At 41.1% G+C, this 22,339-nt stretch overlaps 1 protein-coding gene across 4 annotated transcripts; it reads left to right on the top strand.

Annotated features, from left to right (window-relative positions):
• On the top strand, positions 1 to 22,100 carry LOC101173798 (cyclic AMP-responsive element-binding protein 5). Of its 4 annotated transcripts, none has more exons than XM_078954911.1 (11): positions 1 to 100; positions 6,038 to 6,104; positions 7,015 to 7,108; positions 8,846 to 8,955; positions 9,249 to 9,463; positions 13,880 to 14,006; positions 14,135 to 14,206; positions 20,061 to 20,372; positions 20,447 to 20,701; positions 20,782 to 20,890; positions 21,322 to 22,100. In XM_078954911.1, the coding sequence occupies exons 2-11, from the start codon at positions 6,051 to 6,053 to the stop codon at positions 21,456 to 21,458; spliced, it is 1,485 nt and encodes a 494-aa protein (XP_078811037.1). In that variant the 5' UTR covers positions 1 to 100; positions 6,038 to 6,050; the 3' UTR covers positions 21,459 to 22,100. The 4 variants fall into 4 exon arrangements, with proteins under 4 accessions (XP_078811037.1, XP_023815639.1, XP_011479181.1 ...); XM_011480879.4 differs by lacking the exon at positions 1 to 100 and adding an exon at positions 4,059 to 4,173; XM_011480880.4 differs by lacking the exon at positions 1 to 100 and adding an exon at positions 4,200 to 4,533.
• Positions 22,101 to 22,339: the final 239 nt, after the last annotated feature.

The following is a 22,339-nucleotide window of genomic DNA, read 5'->3' as shown; positions in this document are numbered from 1 at the left end:
CCAAGGTGTAATAGAGAATAAAAACCTGTTCCTGGTTTTGGGGTTTCGGGGCCTGTGGAGGGTCATGGAGAGGAGCAGTTGCATCTTAAAGGGAGCAGAGGTGTGTCTTGCATTCCCCTTGAGGCTCACAGGACCACCTTAAGAAACGTACCATTGTCATCGGTGTGGTAGGTGTATCGGGAAGTATTTGTAAGGATAATGTCAGTTACAAGCTTTTATGATGTACGGATGATGCTGCCCTTACGGCATACTCTAGTCAAGTCAAGTTTTTGCTCCTTACTGACCACCCACAAATGTTGCATGTACGGGGTATGCACGTGATGCGTAAGTAGGATGCTCAGAGTCTAATTTCCAAAATTCTATTAGTCAAGGTGCACACAAGGAATGCTTATCATTTGACCAGCACTAACAGACCCCTTGCACACCGCGCAGTGTTTGGGGGGGCTAGAAAAATACGTAGCGTGCTTGCATCTCACCTACTTCACCCTTACTTACCCTTGTGTATCGTGAAAATGTTTTCTATGACCTGTTGCCCACACCATGCCCCCTAAAATAAAAGTGTATTTTTGCCCTATGACCTCATCAAGAGGTCTACGACCTTGATGTTTCATAAATTTCCCAATGATGAATTAACTGATTCCAAAGCTTCTTTTAATGTGTGGGGCACTAAATAATGCTCTGTAACAGTTATTTTTGTTAGAGTGTCGCCTTTTTTCATCTGTGTCAGTGTTACTAATTAAAATCCCTTAAACGACTGTGTATTTTTTATTTTTTCTTGTAGGATACCTCCTGCTGGTGGATGAACTACTTGTTACTCTTACCTCTTTTATTCCCATCAGATGAATCACTTTGTGGATTTTCTTCTCCTGTGATTGACTCTTAAATGCCCTCTCAGCTCATGTCATGCTTGTGTGTGACTGTCAGCATTATGGTTTAAAATGTTCAGGCTGTCCATAAAAAAAACCCCAAAGCATCAAGACGACCATCAGTCAACATCTCACCTACCTTTCATACTGCTGCAGGACTCACCTTTTCATTGTGTTAGTTCCTCAGAATTCCCAGTGCTTTTTTTCCATCAACAGCTATATACTTAACAAGACTGGAATCAGATAGGCATAAACATCAGCTATTTTCTTAGCAAGGATCTGGCACTAATTGGGCTTCACCTCTGGGTTCTCTTGGAATGCAATCAATCCATCCATCTACTGTATCTTCCAAACCCATGGTTGCAACCGTGTGATCCCAGGGGTCACAGGGTTTTTAGAGCCTATTCCAGCAACTGTTGGGTAAAGACAGGGTACATCCTGGACGGGTTGCCAGACTGTCGCAGGACGGAATGATTCTATATTCAAATGCCCAAGCAATTCAGATTTTCAAAGCCCATCCTTGCTTTCATCTCTGCAAAACACGAGTTGAGGTTCTATATCCTTATTTATCCTCATTTATCCATGATCCCAGGGTCGCAATGAGCCAAGATCCAGTGTGGGTCCTTAGGTGAGACCCTTCGTGCTGCTGTTTATCTGGGTCTCCCTAAGCCTTAAAAACACAGGGTTGTGTCAGGTAGGACATCCGGCGTGAAAACTCTTTGCCAAACCTCCTGTACGAATCAGAAAAAGCTGATTCGCTATGGCATCCCCTAACGGGATAAACCGAAAGGTGAACAACATCCATGATGCCATCTAGCTCTTCTCAAGCTGTTAAAGATAAAATTATTGAACACTTTATTTCTTAATCTATTTCAAAATTTTCCTTGAACCATATTCCAGAAAGACAAAGAAATTGATGATAAAGACAATAATCTTGTTGAAATACTTTCATTGCTTCCTTCACAGCTACAATGAAGCCTGATGTGGGAAATATTTAATTCCACTTTTCAATGCGTTTGTTTAGCTTCATGTAGCTATTTTGTCAGATTAAATAACCAAATCATGAGTTTGAAATTGTTGAAGCGATTTTGACATCAATGTCTTTTAGATGAGGAACTCATATTTAGTTTACATTGTTAAGTTGCACATTTTTGTTATTTTGTTTGATCACACGTAGAGCTGGATTTACCTGATTGGCCCCATCAGGTGGCAAAGGGTGATGTCAGTTTAAGTAGATGACAGCATGAAGCTGACTGTAGTCATGTGATGGGACTATTAAATGAGCTAATCACCCACTATAAATCTATGTGAGTGTGTCATTGGGATTAAGCTTTGGTAATTGAGTGAGTGTGTTGCTTGGTTGTTGGTTTTAATTTAAAAGTTAAGATTACTTTTTTTCTACTAAGTTTGTTTAGATTAACTTTCTTTTTCTTTGCTATTATATATATATAGTGCTCTTTCTTCCTTCATAGATCCATGAAGGAATCCATTGATAAATAACAACTTTTTAGAAGGCTCACATCGTTCAAATCCTGTAAATACTCCATAATCGTCTGAATTATTGAGGCAGCTTTGCCTGCATTCTGAAGTAAAAAAAAGCCAAACAAAGCAAAGAAATTCATCTGCAAACTCATGAAAAAACATCTGCAATGGTCACAAGCCTCATAATTGTATGTTTTGTTTTAAAAACATGATTCAAGCTCATAGTTAAGCATTTTCGTCATTTAAATTGAAATCAAAAAATGTCCTAAAAACTCTGTTTTGTGTCAATAATTATTAACTGTTTGTGCAACTTTAGCATAACTGTTTCAAACTGTTTGGTATACGATCAACAAAAACTAAGCACAGTTCTACAAAAACGCGTCTATTGGCTTAATTCCTCTTACTTGCTCCTTTATCTCTCACCAAAAGAAAAAGCCACATTAACATTACTTTGATGTAAACTTCATTGTATATTCTAACATGTGCTAATGTAAAGTAAGCTATAAATGGTGACAATATAGAGAATCTGTCAGGCTTCGTTAACACTATTCTACCCATGACAAAAGTTTCTATTTTTACCTAAATGATGAATAAAAAACGCCATTTCCACTCAATACTAATGTGATCTAACTTAGAACAAAAATATCTAACTTAATCCACAGGGAAATCTGTGGTAAGAAAAATAAACTTTCAAGTTCAAAATAACAAACACTGCAATGTTTTAAACCTTTTTGCAGACTTGAGTTAGAGGTTTACAAATACGTTTTAACCATATTAACGCATAAGAACCCAAGGCGGCATCTCTGTAACAGAAAACCATCAGAAATGTGATCTGTGGTCCACTTAGTCTTTGGTATATCCCACATAATTTTTATTTAAGGAAAAAGGGTTCTTATGGGTTAAGCAGTTATGAAGCATTACCCCAAGTACTAAAAAAGTCATGTAAATTCAATATTGTCGAAATGAATGTGACAATTTGTAAAAAAAAAAAAAAAAAAAAAAAAGTACATCAGTTTATCACAGAGAATACATGTTCTGCATAACGGTTGTTTTTTTTTTTTTTTTTTTTTTTTTTTTTTTAACCTGAATGGTTATTCATTCATTGTCTGTCAGAGTGCTGTAATCATGGCTGATAAATGCCACAATAAACCCACATAGCCTATCACAAGATTTTCCACCATATGATGCCAAACTTATTATGAAATGAGTTTGACAAAGGAAAACTTGTTGACCTTTTGAACTGGAGGGACTCATTAGTCACAATATCGACAGAAGAACCCATCTTTAGAATCTCACACCGCCTTATAGGGGGAAAACTTATATATATTATTATATATATACGTTATAATATTAACCTTTCTTGCTCTGGTAACATCCGAGATAAGTTTCACAGAAAACTATCATTTTCATTCAAAAGTGCAAACAGAACATTTTCCTATTTGATTGCAGCCTAAAAAATATAACAGGAAAAATGATTTTTAATTAACTATGTGAAGATTTTCTTTAAAGTTTGTGAAAGTTGAAATTACTTACATTTAAATAACTCGTTAACTAAACTAAAATAACTAAAATGTGTTAAATCTATACAAAAAAAATTAGGTCTGCATGTCTGCTGGAGTGTCTGGGTTTATGTATCAGCTCGATCCGCACGCTGCCCCCCCCCCCCCCCCCCTTTTAGTAGACCGCAATGATTTAGAAGTTCAGGAATCCCACGTGACGTCACAGGGGGGTGATGTAATGCTTCTGTAAATAGATCGTATTGTAATCGCGCTCCAGTCCAACGTGGTTCCTCCGCGGAGCGCCGCTCGTCCCTTTCCGCTTGTTGGTAAGACTCCGTCCGCTTTTCATTCACAGGCGCCGCATGACCCGCCGTCTCCCTCCGCCGCTCCAAGCCGCCGGTCCGCCTCGCGCGTCTCTCGCTTTCATTCACTTCTCCTCTCCCTGTGAACTTTTTCGAGGCGTCCCGGTTGAGTCCCCCGCGCGGATGAGCGCTCGTGCCCACTTGTTGTTGTTGGGGGTGTGTGTGACAGCACTTTTCGTGAAGCGGAGCCGGTGTTGTTTATTAAGTTTAAACGGGCAGTTTGGAAGTTGGAACTAAGCGGATGATTTGAGGCTGAAGCGCCGCTTCATTGAGTTCGGCCCGGTTCGGTGCCGCTGTCATCAGATATGGAAACTTTGGCAAACCGTAAGTAGCTGCAGTCGGAGCCGGGGATCAGGACTCAAGGCATGATGGTTAAAAACAAACACAAAAAAAATGTTTTCATTTAATCCCCTTTTTTTTCTTCTTTTAAGAGGAGATTTGGTTGCGGTACAGATTATACATTTAATTATTAACAACTGTAAATCTGACATTAATCCTGTTTAATGTTGTGTAGGAATTATGCATGACGTCACATTGTGCCCAATCTGACAGAAGGTTGTTTTTTTCTCTTCTTGAAATGTGCTGAGTCTGCTAATCTGCTGGTTGATGATTATGGAAAATAGGATTAAAGTCAGAGTCTTTTGAAAAAGTTTTTCAATGATTCTAACAAAAATATTAGATTATTTCAACTTTAATGTGAAATACGTGTTGCTTTTGCTGGTTTCTCACACGTTTTCTCCTGCTTTGCATCAGTAGTCACGTCCTTGGAGACACGCTCACTTGTTGTAGTTTGTTACACGTTTGCACAAACTCACCTATGAAGTCACCTCTATTCGTCCGGGGTTGGAAAATGGGGGCTGAGGCAGGTTTAAACCTGTCAGGAGGAGCGCTCAGCCCTCCCCTCCCCTGCTCCTTTCTCCTGCCTTCCATTCACTCTGCATCTCCTCCGTTTCGCTCACTTTCGCCTCCTCATCACCCGTGTGTTTGCTCCTCCTGCCTTCTTCCTCCGCTTTCTCCCGTCAGAAGCAGTTTCGCTCCACCAAGAATAATAATTCAGTCTCATGTTTTCCTCCGTCAGCCAGGCACTGACCTTTTGACCCCTAGCGTCTTCTTTATGGAAGCGTATTTGGTTGACAGATCGCTCACAGCAAAACCATGGACATCAATGAGTTTCAGAGCAGCAGAGCAGCTGAAATCCCCATCAGCGGCTTCATATCTTCATCTGCCCGGACTGAACCCTTCTGCATTACTCTTCTTCGTCTCTGCTTATATCTTTATCCACTGAGGACTTGACGTGCGACTTCAGCGAGCGCTCAGCCTTTCGTCGCCTTCGTATTATTAACCACATGGCGATGAAAGCCAAATTGCAGGCTGAAAAACGCTGCGTCGCTCTTAGACGGTCGGCACACAATAACCAGGAAAAAAGTGAGGACCACAGTCCAGGGAGGCTTTGCCGTCTATACGGTGCTCGCGTGTAACAGATAATGAAAGGCTGGGAGGAAAAGACAAACTGATTGTGTTCACTGCGGCACTCGTCGTAATAAAAGTAAATACCTGGAGCGCACAGCAATGTTCTCATAAGAACTGACTGTGGTGCTCCTGCTGGCAGCGAGGGGATCATTTTCCCCAAGATGATGTTGTGTCTCAGAGTCAGAGATCCATCATCTATCCTGTTACATTCTGCTGCCTCATTGAAGAGCCGGTATGGAATTTGTCATGCATTGTCTGTGTGGAGATTTATATTTGCATATCTAGATTTCCTGCTGAATGAATTGGAATGGAAAAGCCTGAGCCTGATATATTGTTCACCCTTCTTCTGTTTATGCAGGCCTGTGGATGACATGAATGACAAACAGGACAGGCCTTATTTGTGCGGCGCTCCTGGCTGCTCACAGGTCAGTAAGATATCTATCCAGCCGCTTTTTGAAGCCCAAAATGAGTAAAAAATGATTTTTAAAAGGTCACAAGAAGTGGTTAAATGACGAGAAATGTGATTATAAGGCTAATTAAGTCCCACTCCGATGAAAATTGAGTTTTTAGGGTCTTTAACGTGGCATTTTTCTGATGATGAAGGACACATATGACGAAAATTAAGCTTAAAATTGCATTTCTGAGTATTTCTTTACTCAAATTAGTGTGAATCAGGAGCAGTAGTTTGAAAAATGTCACATTTGTGATGTAAAAAAAAAAAAACACTGGGCGGGCCTTTCTGTTCTGAGCTCCCAGCAACAGGGAGGGGGGGCGGGGTTGTTCGGCACCAACAGTCGACTTATAACTTCCTAATAAACTACAGAAACTACGTCCTTGAAAAAAAACAGATTTTTTTAAAGATTTTGACTAAAAACGGCATAGTCCCAATTAAAAGATCATTGTGAACGGTTTCACTAAAGATGATCGATAGAGCCAGATCGCTCAGTAGACTGTTTCGCATGAAACCCAGGTTCGCTTCCGTTGGGCGTGCAATGACCTAAATCCAGTGAGGGTCCTAAGGCAAGACCCTTAGTGCCGCTGTGTATCTGGATCTCCCTGTGTCTTGAAAATACAGGGTTGTGTCAGGAAGGGTATCCGGCGTAACCACAATCTCTGCCTTTTGTGCGTATCAGTGAAAGCTGACTGGCTGCGGCGACCCCTAACAGGATAAGCTGAAAGGTCAACAACAAATGATGATAGGAGTGTAAGGCCTCTAAAGAACTAAAAGGTTTCAGTTATTTAGGAGTGAAAAGATTCAAAATAAAGCTAGAGGTGTGTAGCATATTGTATGTTCAGCTCCTGCACACATCTTCACATGTGATTCTCCGTCTGCAGCGCTTCCAGCTGGAGGAGCATCTGAACATCCACAGACACAAGCATGAGATGACTCTCAAGTTCCCCTCCATAAAGACGGACACAGCTTTTACAGGTGAGAGCGCTGCACTAATAGCATTTCAGCTGAGGTCGTCCTTAGTTGGCTTTTTTTTCCAGTTATTAGTATACCCCCCCTCACTCCCACCCCCTTCCACAAATTAATCTACTAACTAACTGCTCAGCTCACGCTTGTGTGAAGAAAACCTTTTTTGAAAAATCCTGACGATACAGTACACGCTATCAAATCAGATAAACCTGAGCCGTGCTTTGTTCCCTCTGAAACACGGCGCCTCGTGTTGCAGCATGTTTCAGGAGACATCCACAGCGGGGACCCACTCTGATTTGTTCTGCAAAAAACCCAATCCCACTTCCAGCATGTTCACCTCTCTCAATTATTACACAAGCGCACACCAAATTGAAAGTTTTTTGGAAAAGTAATGAGTGACGGGGAGCAATTTTGGAGGTAACCAGCCGTTTAGCTTTGAGCCAGACGACTGGAAAACAGAGACGTACACGGATCTATTTGTCTGAGAGTGGATGAATCAGAATGGAGCGGAGCAGGGAGCTTTTGGTCCGCCCGTTTTAGTTTCTACATCAAAAATATTTCATCTTTTTCCGACAACGTATTTTTGTCGGATTTTGATTCACAACGTATTGCATAAAGAAATACTAAGAAATTAAATTTTAACAATAATTTTCCTGATAGATGTTGTTTATCATCAGAAAAATGCCACAAGATCATTTTAAAAACCCAATTTTCATCTTTGACATATTTCCTTGTGATTTAATTTAGTGAGTTTTAGGAGAAAATATTATTTAGCTCCTTCTAATTCGCATCAAATTTCATAAAATCTGCGTTTAAACACTAAAATTTCTACCATCTGGGCCTATTCTATTTTTTAATTCGAATTAAGTTTTGGAAAGTGATGATGATATGGAATATGATGAATATGTTCTCAAGGAGAGTACTGTACCCTCCTATCTGATTTGCAGAGGGCCTCAAAAAAGATCTTTATTTCTGCTTTTAGTTATTTAAAATCATGTTAAATTTACAACTAAACTGCTGCCCTTTTTGCCTGCTTAGTTATTTCTTTTACTTCATTTTCCCTACAAAATGTTTATCAAGAAAAACTATTTGAAATGTTCTTTTACTTTGATTGGTTGGTGATGTTTTTTTTTCATTATTATGTCTATGATTGTAAATAAATGTTGTGATCAAATTTGAAAAAAGGTTAAAAACATCACATTCTGGTACAAAACAGCAATTTATCATCGATTTGGAACACACAAGAAGCTATTTGATTAAAAAAGAAAAGAAATAAGGGGTCTGGCAGACACTATTTTATACTCATCCAGCTGCACATGACATTTCAAATATTTGAAAACGTCTGGTTTTGCCAATTTTTCTTGAATTGGGGTGATCAACAGACTTCAGTCTGACCGTCCAAACTCAGCCGTGTGTATGATTGCAGAAACAGCTGTCTGGGTGCAAACATCAGCGTGAGATCTAACCCCTACAGACTCTCCCGCTGGGCCCCGCCGCCTGTTTCCCTGTCCTGCGGCATATCTCTCCTCCTGCAGGAAATCTCATGTCAAAACAAAGAGCCCCGATGACCTCTGACCCCCTCTGTGTTTAGACGGCGCACAAAGACAGACTGATGTTATCAGAGCGCGCGGCTGAGATGAGGCTCGTCTCTCCTTTCTGCATTAAAAGCTGGCGATTTATAAAGCAAATGCAGCAGGAAGATCTCTGCAGATTTTTCAGAAATCTCTTTTTTGGTGACGTTCTCAGACCAGACGCCGACGCCGACCCGATTTTTGCAGAACTGTGAAGAGGTCGGTCTCTTCAAGGAGATCGAAGAGGAGTTCCTTCAAGCGGAGAAGGAGGAGAACGAGAAGCAAGTAATTATGAAAACGCACACCTTCAGGATCATTTTCATGGAAGGATTCAGAGCAGGCAATGAAATGAGATATCTAAGATTGCATTTGGGAGCTGTGTTGCTTGTAAGGAAGGTGTTATTGTTGTTGTATTTATATCACAGCAAGACGTGCTATAAAATAAGCAGGTAAACCAACATGCTCACGCAGGCAGACATCGCTGTCATCACAGCCTCAGATCGTAAAACACACACGTGCTGCTGTCATCACATATTGAAGTTCCAAAGAGTCCCAGCTGTTCCTGCTGCTCTTTGCAGACACTCTCCCATAATGGGCCATCCTGTATGAACCAGCACCCGGTCAAAGCCCAGCTTCAGCTGCAGCACCCCCAGCCGCTGCTACAGCACCTGCATCACCCTCAGAGCCATGGCGCCATGATGAGCTGCAGCCTGGCGGCCCAACAAGCTCGGTCCTCCGCCTCTCAGTCGGAGTCTGTCGTCACGCAGGCTTCTTCCTCTCTCACGCATTCAGGGTAAGCAGCATTCCCTTTACCCTTTAGAAACAACGTTAAACATAGCTCAGCCATGCGTGTTTGGGGCTTTTGCGTTCGAAAAAACCTCACGTACACACGTAGCTGCACATGTTTTTAAGACAGTTAGTTTGGGCTTTACGTACAAAAGGTGCGGGCATTGAACGCACGGTGCAGTAAAACCAGGTCCCGCTTCAATCGGGGACTTGGATTTGCTAGCAACGTATGGACGGCGTCCGTTTTGAGCGTTCTTGAACCACGTCACATACCCGGTGGGTACGTAGCTTTACACCCCTGGCCTAAAAAGTCTTCCGGACACGTCGAACTTCCCACCGAGGCCCACCGGTCCTCACAAAGTCAGATATTAGGCTAAAAAGGGTTAGAATAGAATGCATATTCCTGGAATGCACATGGACGAGTCTATTTTAATTTATTTGTCCATCACACGGCTTTTCATTTCCTGTAGCTCTCCTTCATTCCGCCTGTCTGATGCGATTTTCAACATGTTATCATTCATTCTGTCCGGGCTGACTGGCAGTTCCCTCTGCATCATTTATGAACTCATTAATGATCCGAGGAGGAAGAAAATCAAACGTCAGTTTATGTTGGGAACCAAATGGACAGAGGGGGGAAAGAGAACCAGGGCTCCACAAGCCCCCCCCCCCGACCCTTCACCACCGACTTCCTCTTCTGTTATGTCTGTGAAAGCTAAACTAGACTGGAGCCTCTCAGTGTCAGGCCAGCTCCATGGCTCCCTGGTTATCACCAAGTTGAAGAGTCAGATTAGAGGAGTTCCTGTCTTTTTCTTGACCAGCTTCCATAGACTGGCCCTGACCTCTGCAGACAGCCCCCCCCCCCAGACGCTTATACTTATTCTGTGAAGTGGATCTGTTTCAAAAGTCCTTCAAACTTCAAACCTTTTTATTGTTTCACTTTTAAAACCTGCAGGGTTTCATTCCTGTGTCTTAACACATCTGCATACGTCACTTCCTGTTTGAAATGATAGTGAAGGGCGAATGTGTTCTTAAGCCTTTTATAGTCACCCATATATATATATATATATATATATATATATATATATATATATATATGCTAATGCATTACCTTTTGCACACAAAAGAACACATTTTTTATGAAGTGTTTGTTATTTTAATGAGTTATTTTCCAACTAGGAAGTAAAGTGACTCGAACTCCGCCTTTCTCCCCGTGTGGGTGCCGCCCATTTAATGACATCAACCTGGAGTTGACCTCAGCAGTGTGTCTGCGTCTTGCTAACGAAAACAAACCACATCCAAAGTTTTGCAAAGATAGATGTGCATATTGTTCATATGTAAGAAAAGAGTTTAGCCGATCATTAGCTCCTTGGAGAAAGTGGGCGTGTCTGTGTTAGCCTGAAGGCGGAGCTGGCAGTACAGACTCTTCCTGGAAGGGGCTTTTCCTCACTTATCTACGTCAGCGGTCCTCAACCCCGGGCCGCGGACCGGTATCAGGTCATTTGGTACCGGGCCGCACAGAAAGAAAAAATTACTTACATTACTTCTGTTTTATTTACTTAGGAATCTAAAAGATGTTTTATTTTGAAAAATTGCCTGATTCTCTGTTACATCTGTCTATGTCACTCTTGACGCAGGGCAAGGCGCTCTTCTTGGTCACGTGATAAGTTACTGCTAAAATGAAACCTAGGAGCTAGCAAAAAGAGTAAAAAACAAAAGGGGCGAGGATGATGACACCTGTGCGATGCACAACGTTGTGCGTGTCAAAATAAAAGCTTGTCTTGTCTCTCGGCCTCCATCATCGTGGCATTGGAATAATATTGGTCCGCAATGTCTTAGAGGCCGGTCTGTGATAGTTTTGTCTGACATCAAACTGGCCTGTGGTGCTATAAAGGTTGGGGACCACTGATCTACGTCACAATGTGAGAAACAGCTCGTTTTTGTGGGTTGGGAGGGGCTGGTGCTCAGAGCGCAGGATTTTAGAGGAGTACTCAGAAATGCATGAACGGATCAAAATACCCCTTTGAGGTTTCTCTTGGTGAAGAATGAACATTATAATAGCCTTAAAAGCTCAAAAGAATGATTTTGCATGATAAAGGCCATTTAAAACATCAAAATTAAACAGTTACCAGGAAAAAGGAAATTGTTTTGCTGTTTGGATCTCCTGAATGGTTTTCCATTAAGAAATTCCTCCATACTCCAAAAACATCTGTTAATTATGCCAGAGTTTTAGGGCCCTGGTGAGAAAAAAAATGTATTTTTGTTCCTCATTTACAGGAAAAAAATTTGAAATGTCGCGATTAAAGTCGAAATAGATTTAACTCGCTACAGCAAGGTTTTCTGTTTATCGGAGCCTAGCTTTAAGATGAAAGATGTGGAGCTTTTTGTAAAGCTCTATTTCCGGATAGGTGTCAAAAACAAAAAAATTGTAGAAGAAGGAGCTCAGAAGCCCATTTGGGTGTAGATGGTCGCTGCTTTATTTTCCTTCTCAATCAAATACCCAGAAGTCCATTTGTCACCTCATGCCATAAACCTGTCGTGCGCACATCATCAAAGCGGAAGGTAAACAGTGATAGATATGTCCTCTCCTCCAGATGAAACGTCTCATTTCAACATAAAACAACAAAAATGAAAATAGTCTGTTATATTAGAACGTTGAAAATGCCAAAAAGTGCTCCTCCTTAGATGGAAGCGTCACACAGACTTGGAGATCTTGTCTTTCGAGGAGAAAGAAAGGATCGAAGTGAATTTACGGCTTTAAATCTCATAATTTTACTTACTTTTTTTGTGGCCCTAAAACTCTTTTGTAGTTATGTGATCATTGAAGCTAATAAAAAAATCATTTTGTTTTTGCATAGTTTTGACTTAGAATGAGCTATGTTTAAACACTAATGCAGAAATTTGTGGTTTCTGAATGAACAGTTCCTTCAGAGTTCATTAGAACTACTTTTTGGGTTAAAGTAATGTAAGGAGATTTACGGGGATCTAAGAGGGTAATGATGACGAGAGGACTGATAGAGAGAAGAGAGACAGCTTGAGGGGGAGTTGGAGGGAAGCTGAGGGCTCACAGTGGGGGATGGAGAGACCCGGGATGCCATGTGCTGATCTAACCGCTCTGGCTCTCGTCCGCTCGGACGGCGTGGGCTTGCGCTGCTGTGCTGAGGTCATCAGCAATGATGTCATCACTGATTCAGGGAGTTTGCTGCCCATTTTGGATGCAACAAAGTGCACACATCCCAAAACCGTGTTTGTTAAAAGTAACCACAACAGCTCTTCTGGGCCTGCTGCCAGGCAGTCAGCAACTGGGTCGCTATGGAAACCGGACGTAAACAGTGGAGGAAACAGTCAAAGCTTGCCCACAGTTCATTAAGTAAGACTTTGTAGGTTTCTCTGACAAACATGTTGTCTAGATCAAGCTGGCACTCAAACTGACCACTAGCTGTGTTCTTACTGTCCTGCTGTGGCCTGCATGGTCCAGGACAGATGTTTGGAGCTGAGTCTCACCACTGACCGACTTCTGCCTCTTTGGTTTATCTAGTCTTCTGTACATATGTCCCAGAAAGGGCTGCAATTGTTGGAAGCAGCAGACAAAAGTCCTGCTGCTGCCTGAACAATGAAATGAATCAAAGGTGTAGAAAACCTTTGCTGCATTTCTCTTCAGAGACTTTTTGTTTTACCTTCAATGAGAGCGTTTTTATTAGAACTGTGACCATAGAAAAAAAGTAAAATGTGAAAAATATAAATATAAAAATAAAAGGAAAGTTTGAGTAGACACATTTCTATATGAAGGGGGAGACGTAACCAGAAATGTTATTAGCTGCATTTATGAGAAATATGTAAAAAATGAAACTTGTTGACAGTTTTTCTTGTTGTGGCATGATGTTAATGTACCAATTTGACTTGATCTTTTGTCTTAAAGCAAAAAATGGAAATGTTGGAAAAGTAAATTGGGAAAAAATACACTGTTGTTCTAGAGTTTTTGCAGTTTTGGAGACAGAAGAAAAGAAACCAGCTGCTGCTGTTTTATATTAGAGCTATTTAATGAAATGCTACAATGCAAAGTGTAGGTGGTGGGCATGCACCGATTGGGAAGTTGGGAAATATGACGTCACCTATTTCCTGAAGTAAAAACCCAATAAATATGAACATTTTAGGACGACCATTTATGAAGCCACCATGTTCTTATGATGGAAACCTAGAGGATTTATATAAATAAATGTACATACAAATTTTCTTTCAAAATGCAATGCATTGTGGTCTGAATTCGCCAATCTAATGAGCATTGACGCACGCTAGTTTTTCGCAGAGACTTCTGGGGTCTTTTTCCTCTCCATCTTGCTGTCGTCATAACGTTTCATTAAAACTTGTGGTAAATGTCTTCTACAAAAGAGAATACATGCCGTCATTGACATGTTCTTTTCCACAGACCTGTTTCTGGGGCGCTGTCCTGCCACCTTCACATGCGGAACCGCCACAGACAACCCCTCACAGGTTCCTTACCTGGACCACTCCCAGACCCCGCCATGCAAGGAGCATCTGCTCAACAAATGAACGTGAGGATTAGTCATGCTCAACTTCAAAAGAACTAATCAGCACTTGTTCATTCATTTTTTTAAAGTCTCCAGCTTCATTCCATACACATTTTTCACGCTCTTTCCTGCGACTGTTTTCTCTTATTCAGGTAGAAAAGCAGATGTCTTGTGCAATGAGTATACAGGCTCCTGTACATCACCCCCCCAGCTCCTCACCTCAGGTATGAATCCGTCACACAGTGTCTCTGGTTATTGCTGCAAAGAAAAATCTGATATATTAGAGAATAAGGTAAAGCAAGGGAGCCTTATGTGTACTAAACCAACAAAACAACGCACATCAATCGGTTCACTTTGTAATGATGATAGAAACATTTGACAGTGACAGAAAGAAGGTTCCCAACACAAGACTTTGCTTAGTTTATGAATAAAATTACAAAGGTTATGCTTGTAACAGCTCAAAGCTACAATATATTTCAAGTTCTTTTTTTAAAGGACTAACAGGTACCAAAGCAACAGCTTTGTATTTTATACTCTTACTCTGACCTGATTAGAAAAAAATTGTTTTTCGCCTCAAATTTGATTTTAAATGACTTAGAAACCAAAAATAACAAATCATTATCCTTTTACCGCCATGCTTGATAGATAGCATTTTGTGTTGACATGCCATGTTTAGTTTTTCACAAGCCGTGAAAAACTATTTCTATCTTGATATCATCTGTCAGAAGGTGTTTGTTGCTGAGCTCCTCCTTCTTGCAATCTTTCCCCCTTGTTCTTGTATTAACACTCCTGGAAGCTGAAAACTAAGCAAACTGGGATCACTCTCACTGATAATCAGTTCATCTAGTGCAGGCCTGCTCCTTCCTAATCCTCGAGATCTACCACCTTGCCTGTTTTCCAGCTCTCCCTGCACTGCTTGCTGCTGATTACCTTGACCAGGTGTGTTCATTCAATCAGAATGTGGGGGCATCTGATTGAGCTAATGAGCAGCTACCAGCTGGAGATCTGGAAAACAGTCAGGTTGGTAGATCTCAAGGACCAGGAATGAGCAGGCCTGATCAAGTGCATCTAAGAGACTCCACCTGGATGCTAATCATCATTTTAAGCCCTTTTGATAAATCAAAGATATAGTTTTTAAATCAAAATTTCAACATAAACAAAACACATTATGGTGTATTGCAATAATTAGTCATGCTAATGCAAGTTAATGCAACGAAATACAGTCCATTAAAATGATGTTTTTATCATGTTCTTTTTCTGATGATGGAGGACATTTATAAAGGAAATTAAGCTGATTCTGAGTATTTCTGTATTCTAGTTGTTGTGAATTAACAGCAGATGGAAAAATGCTGTTTAAAAAAGATTTTATAAGTGAACTAGAAGCTACGCTAGCGAGACACAAGCTCCCTGCTCCGCTCTATTCTGGCGCTATTCTATTGGGAGACAACTAGATCCATATACGACTTTGTTTTCCTCGTCTGAGCTGGAATATGGCCGGCTGGGGCATAAGGGGCTGTAAGCTTGCAGGGGACCATGTAAATAGAGAGCTCTCAGGTATCGGTAACAGGGGATGGGGGTGAGCGTACTCCACGCCGGTCCCACTCACAAATTACGAATTTCTAATGAACTCCTGCCGCTCTCGCTGTTCCAATAGATCAAAAGGTTGTCAGAGTCAGACTTTAAAGTATGACTCTTTTGTTCTCAGACCTGGCAACTCAGACAGTTCAATGAATTTCCTTTATAAACTAATTATGATCACATTTTATAAACATAATTGATTCTATTCTTCAACTGATCCCTTACCAGCCAACCATATCAAAGTTGGAATCCTGCCCATAGATCTGCAGCAGCTGTAAAACTTTTATTTTGAAAAATGTATTCAGTGCTATTAGGTACCAACGTGTTAAACCGAATCCTTCTCCTTTGAAACCAAAGGAGGTGTGCTAAAATGCCTCAGTCGTACAGTAACGCCATGCTTAGCTCAACTGGAAAAGTAAACATTTGACAAGTGGCTCAGTGTTTCATATACAGTTTTTGTCCTCATTCATGGATCCCTCCAGACAAGAAATATCAACCCGATGTGTCATCCAGACAGAGGAGACCCATGATGTAATGCAGGGCCTCAGGGTTGGGGTGTTTCTGTGTAGTAAACAGAGCTGAAACACTCATGTCCTATCCTGCTTCGTGTACGTGGCTGTGCATGTGTTTGACGGGCAGGCTGGCTGGCACAGACAGCCCACTGACCTCATCCTTTGGCACCCGCTAAATGTGCCTCCCTCTTTTTTTTTTTCACTGCTGCAGGGTGAAGGCGGGGTGGGGGTGGGGGGGTGGAGGCAGAAATCTGCTCCTTCTCTTAGATGTTGTGTAACAGCCAGCAGATAGCGATGTTGTCAGGGATGCGGAATCGGGAGGGGTGATGTCATGTTCCAAACATGTCCTCCCTCTCCAGCGCAGTGCGTTAGATGAAAGGTGAGATGAGGTCTAATTTAGAGCGGACCGTCGATTTAGTCAGGTGACACATCGGAAAGATAAAGTGTGAAGTTATCAAGCTGCAGCATTTCCACTGGAGTGCGTTTTTCTTTTTATCAGCAGTTGTCTTTGCCGTTGTAATGATGGACTACAGAGAATACCTGCAGAGAGAAATTATACTTTAATATTTCAGGTCTGACACAAAGCATGTTACTGCTTTCTCAGTTTACAGCTTATTTGAATTAGTTCTTTCTTACTTTTTCTCTCCAAAAATCTAAATATTTTACTTTTTGTCTGCTTTTGACCACCAAAAAACCTGTCTGGTTTTCGTTGCTGCAAAGCGGCACTAGTTCAGTAGAAATTCACCTCTTGAGTTGTGCAATTGTTAGTGCAGAGTAAGCTTGTCCCCACTTCCCATCACCCATCCGTTTACACTCTCTCCTGCTAGCTTACAGCCCCTCACCAGCCGTAGAGTATTGAGCCAGATGCCAGCTATAGACCAGTAAAACAAAGACATACGTGGATCTATTTGTTATCGAGTAGATGCATCAGAATGGAGCGGAGGAGGAAGCTTTTAGCTCCTACATCACACCTACAATCTTTTTCAAAGGACAGTTTTTCCTCTGGTCCTTATTATCAACAATTTGAATAAAGAAATACTCAGAAATGCAATTTTAAGCTTAATCTTCTTTATTTATGTCCTCCCTTATTATAAATACCAGAAGAACGTGTTAAGAGCATGCACAGCTATCTCCTTTATCTGTAATACTTCTCTCCATTCGTTATGTGTACATAAGCTGAATTTTATTCAATTAAACTTACTTCAGCAACTTATTTTATCTAAAGCAGACTGTCTGTGTGCTAAAGGGTTGCACCGCCAAGAACAATTCATGCTGTGGTCAACAGACTTGCAGCAAAAAAAAAAAAATGGGACGAAACAAAAGAAACTTTTATACTGCGAGTATGGTCTTCATGCTGGATGGAGCATACGCTTATATGGTGCCCTCCAACATCGTGCAGGGGTTAAATTACACTCCATTCACACATTCATACTCATTCATGCACCGATGGTGGCAGAGCTGCCATGCAAGGCGCTAACCACGCCACTGGGAGTAATGTGGAGTTCAGTGTCCTGCCCAAGGACACGTCAACACACAGGGGGTGGGCAGAGCGGGAACCGATCCTGAGGAAAAAAAAGTTTAATGCCCCTAGCTCAGGGGTCTGGAACCTTTAAAAGCTAAAAGAGCCATTTGGTCCAGTTTCTTAGAGCCGCAAAGCCCCACCTCGCTAATGAGCAAAATACACTTCATTTAGATTTTTATGGCTATTAATCCATTAATTTATTAAAAGCAGCTTTTAAATATTTACAATAATTAAATGACAACCCTTTTATATTTCAATTTTTTTACTTTTTACAGCAGCACATACAAATTCTTTTCAAAATAAATTAGATTCTGCTGCAGCAGATTTGCAACCATACTTTAAGAACTTTGTCTCCAAACAGCAAATTGACAGAAGGTAAGAATATGAGTTTGGACTTATTCTAATAATAAACTTAAACTTCATCAATTTGATTAGTTATCTGACACAAGGGCATTTTAGAAGAAGGGTAAAGCTCTCACTTAGTCAAACGTCAGCAGTGGTCAAAAAAAGAATCATTTTTACTTGTTATATCACCTCATTTTAAAAGTCTAAAAGTACATGACACAACTTAACTAACAAACCTATTATGTATTCAATCTTTTAGCATTTTTCTTCAAAGCCAAAGACCATCAATGACGTGATAAAAGACGTGTGGCGCCGGGGCCTCAGGTTGCTGATCTGCCTGTTCCCCAAAACACAAATGCACCAAAGGCACAGCAGAAACTCTAGAGGGATAAAAACTGAACGGTGTGGCTCAGTCATTCAGAAAAGAAAACACATTTCTTTACTCTTCCCTTTCTTTCGTGCTTTCTGTTCCTCATCGACTAACTTTAGACATTTGGAAGGCTAAACCTCACTGCGAGCTTTTAATCCTTCAAATTTAAACTACATTCGTGAAAAAACCACACAGAGGAAACAGTTCCTTCAGCTGTCATCGTTCACTTCTTCTGTTTTATCTTTAGTTTGGGGAATTTATTAACCCTTTTAGGTCAAAAGACTTAAGTCCTAAGGAAGTTATTACATGCTAACGTCTAAGTGAAATTTGAAGTACTTTTAGATTAAGTCAAAATAGAATCACTGAAAAGGTTTTTTGTTTCTATGTGATTCATCAATGACAGTTAATAAAGGAAGAATACATTAGTAGTTATTTTAGATTTTTGTTCAATTTCTATACAGGTTCCCTTTTCAATGTTAATTTAAATTAAGTGAAGTTCTGGTTTAAACAGTACATACGGCGTGAAAAGGTTAAACAAATTCTATTTTATTCAACAAATTCTCATCCGAGTCCCTTGTTTCCAGTGTTATAAGCTAAGTTGACTTAAAGGGAAAAATTACAAAGCCAAAATGAAAAGATCTTCTTAAATGCAGCACTGTAGGTAAAAACGTAAATGGAACCAGAGTTTAAGAATACTTGGATTTTCTAAACCCCCCCCCATAATGGAAGTGTAAGGCTTTAAATTCTTTAAATGTGTGGCTAAGGTCAAAATCCTACACTAAAACAGAGTTTTGGAGTCTAGATGACATGCGGGGAGATTAAACCATAATTTAAACCTTTGCATGTTTACATAATGTTTATTTTGACAGTTTGATAGAGAAAAGTTCCGTTTTTTTACTTTGAAATGGTACAGATTGACATTAAACTCAAGCTAATTCTTTCATTTTTCAACTTCCAAATACTTTCTTGATTGTATACATCGTTCTCATGTTTCTCCTGCAAATTTGAGTAAAAACATTACTAATCTGTCAATTTTTGTTGGGTTAGTTCATTCATTCATCTTCTAATCCGTTTATCCCTTTCGGGGTCACTGTTCTGCTGGGGCCTATCCTGGCCACTTGTGGGTGGAGGCTGGGCAGGACGTCCTGGACAGGACGCCAGTCTGTAACAGGGCCACAATCACACACCCATGCACTCTCACACTTTGGACAATTCAGAGGAACCAATTAACCTATGAAGCATATTTTTGGATGCTTGGAGGAAGCCGGAGTCTCCGGAGAGAACCCACGCATGCACCGATGTGCTGGGCCACCGTGCAGCTCTGTTGGGTTAGCTGAGATGTAGAATTACTTGCCCGTGTTATTTTTGTCAGATTTGTGCTACGTGTTGCAGAAAACTGCATTTAGAAGGTCTGCTGCACAAAGCTGCTCTGCAAAAACAGGCTCCATAGAAAAAAATCAAAAACGATTACCCTATCAGCAGATTTCCTCCAAATAAGTAAAAAATAAAAATAAGTAAATAGTCTTTCTAAGATCTCCTATTTGAAGAAAAACATTCCAGTCACTAAAAAGACAGTTTTCCCAAACTAAGATAATTTTGCTGTTAAAAAACTTTGTTGAGATAGAAAGATTTTTTTCCTTAAAGAAGAATCTTTTTAACTCTTTAAGATTAGTTTTTGCAGTGTGAAACTGTAAGATTAGACTTAAAAACCATTTGTATTTAGTTGATGTATTTTCTATCTTTACACAAAGAGAGTCAAACAGATGGTGGGGCACCATTACCAACAGCAGCTCCCAGGAATCCCCCCCGTCAACCACATGGGTCACATGATGGAGATGATGTCACACCGCCACCAGGCCCCTCCCTTACAACACCACCATCACCTCCCTCATCATCCCCAGCTTTCAGCTCCACCCCTCCCATATCAGCAGCGATGTCATGCTCCGCCTCATCAACGCCACCAGCTTCATCAGTCAGTGAACGTACCCCACGCTCACCATTCACCGCCTGCACATGTGCACCAAGGCTCACCGCCCGCCCCTCCACTGTCCACCGCACCGCAGGTGCAGCCAAAAGAACAAAGTACCTGAGTTGAGTAAATGCTTTCTGGAAAACTCATTTTTGGTTTTTTTTGCAGTTATCCCCACTTGCACAACAGATGCAACTCTCACCGCACTCCCAGCATGCAGTGCAAGCAGCAGGGAGCTGCAGCAGTGGTGGAGGAGGCAACCGCCGCAGACGGAGCGTCGAACAGGACCCGGATGAGCGACGGCAGAAGTTTCTGGAAAGGAACCGGGCTGCAGCCACCCGCTGCCGGCAAAAGAGGAAACTGTGGGTGTCGTCGCTGGAGAAGAAGGCTGAGGAGCTGACGCACACAAACCTGCAGCTACAGGTGGGAGGCGGCCCGAACGCAGCCGAGTGTTCCCACTGGAGACTTCAATGATGCTGAAAGTGTTTTTTCTGGGTCTCCAGAACGAGGTGACATCGCTGAAGTCAGAGGTGGGGCAGCTGAAGCAGATCCTGCTTACCCACAAGGACTGTCCTGTCACCGCCAGGCAGAGAGAGGCACAGGGGTACCCCCGTGAGTAACCCCCACTTCTCTACAACTCCCCACCAGCATTTCTGAATCTATAAGCCTCTAAAAACGATTCAACGCCATTATACCTGAAATATGCCAATGGACACATAATGGAAGGTTTTGACAAAGCACATCTCTGAACACCAAACATGTCACAGTGTCCAAATGTAAGCAGTGCATTTGATTCCTGCTCCCTCCAACTACAACCTTTATCCTATATTTGACCAATCATGCTGCCAAATGGCAGTAAAATGCTCTGGAACAACTTTAACTTTAAAAATATTGCACCTTAAAACTGATGCCTTAGGTGCAACAAAGAACAAAAACAGACATTTTTCTTTTTTTATACCATTTGAAACACACAACACAAACTCACTCCAAGAAGGGACAACCAGGGCGTTGTCAGTGACTTTGACAGCTCTTTCTGTGTCCAGCTGCAGGGGTGAGTCCAGGAGGAAGTCCCACCCCTGCAGGTCCTGGGTCTCGCATGCAGGCAATCCAACACAACAGCATTTCCACCTCCTCGACGGCTGGAGGCGACACCGGCCGCGGCCCCCAGCCGGGACATTAAACTTTCACGCACAGACTGAGTCTCATAATTATTGAGAACACTGACTATCAAACTTTTTGATCAGAGAAAAGCCCAGATTTCATATTTCTTCACATCAGGTCCCACTTTGTGAGCCTTTTTTAAAAACTGTGATGGTTGCAACTAGATGCACAAAGTAGCAGGTTATTTTTGTTTTGTTTACATCGCTTTAAGCATTACCTGCCAGCCATCTTGTTCTTTGTCTTGCACTAATTTTAAAAACAAAAGGTCTTTATGAGTCTGTATAACTAACTGAGCAGCTGCAAGAATGCACCTGGTGCCTTTTTAATTGAAGCAAAGGAAGTTTTGCAATAAATAATGTATTTGTTTTGACTAGAATAAATGACTATCAAATGATATATTTAAATTTCTGTGACTTTATGGTCGTGTAAATAAAACAAAACCCATTTAAGAAGCCATTTGATTAAAAAAATGCCGACTGTACAGTGTTTCCTGACAGGTACACTTTTGTAATTTGTAATTTTGATTCACTCAAAAACTTTGTATTGCACTTCGATTCAAACCCCAGTCGAAACATTTACACTTAAATATTTTTTTTGTACTGTAAAGATGTGGACAATCGCTGTAAATGTAATACTGAAATAAAAAGAGATATTCTGGTAATGTGTTGGGATTTTTGTGTGTGTGAAACTCAAGTTGTGTTTGTTTTGAAGCAGGTTTTGAGAAAAATACCTTTCACAATAAATGTGCACTCAGAATGTGGTCTGCTCTGCCATCTAGTGTCTAGTGTGGTGTCATGAGTGCTCAATAAAACTTTTCAATCACAAGTTTTGAAAAATCATTAAATTCTCAAATTAAGGGCAAAATTTAAGAAAATTTGTCACTTTTTTTCCTGATTTTGT

Source organism: Oryzias latipes, chromosome 11, assembly GCF_053564925.1.
Source record: "Oryzias latipes strain Hd-rR chromosome 11, Olatipes_Hd-rR_3.1".
Classification (NCBI taxonomy): Eukaryota; Metazoa; Chordata; class Actinopteri; order Beloniformes; family Adrianichthyidae; genus Oryzias; species Oryzias latipes.
This window is presented reverse-complemented; position numbering and strand designations above follow the sequence as displayed.

Coding starts and splice junctions, on each gene's coding strand:
- LOC101173798 (XM_078954911.1), top strand. CDS start 6,051: ATGAATGACAAACAGGACAGGCCTTATTTGTGCGGCGCTCCTGGCTGC. Junction 6,105..7,014: donor GCGCTCCTGGCTGCTCACAG/GTCAGTAAGATA, acceptor CTCCGTCTGCAG/CGCTTCCAGCTGGAGGAGCA. Junction 14,007..14,134: donor CATCTGCTCAACAAATGAAC/GTGAGGATTAGT, acceptor TCTCTTATTCAG/GTAGAAAAGCAGATGTCTTG.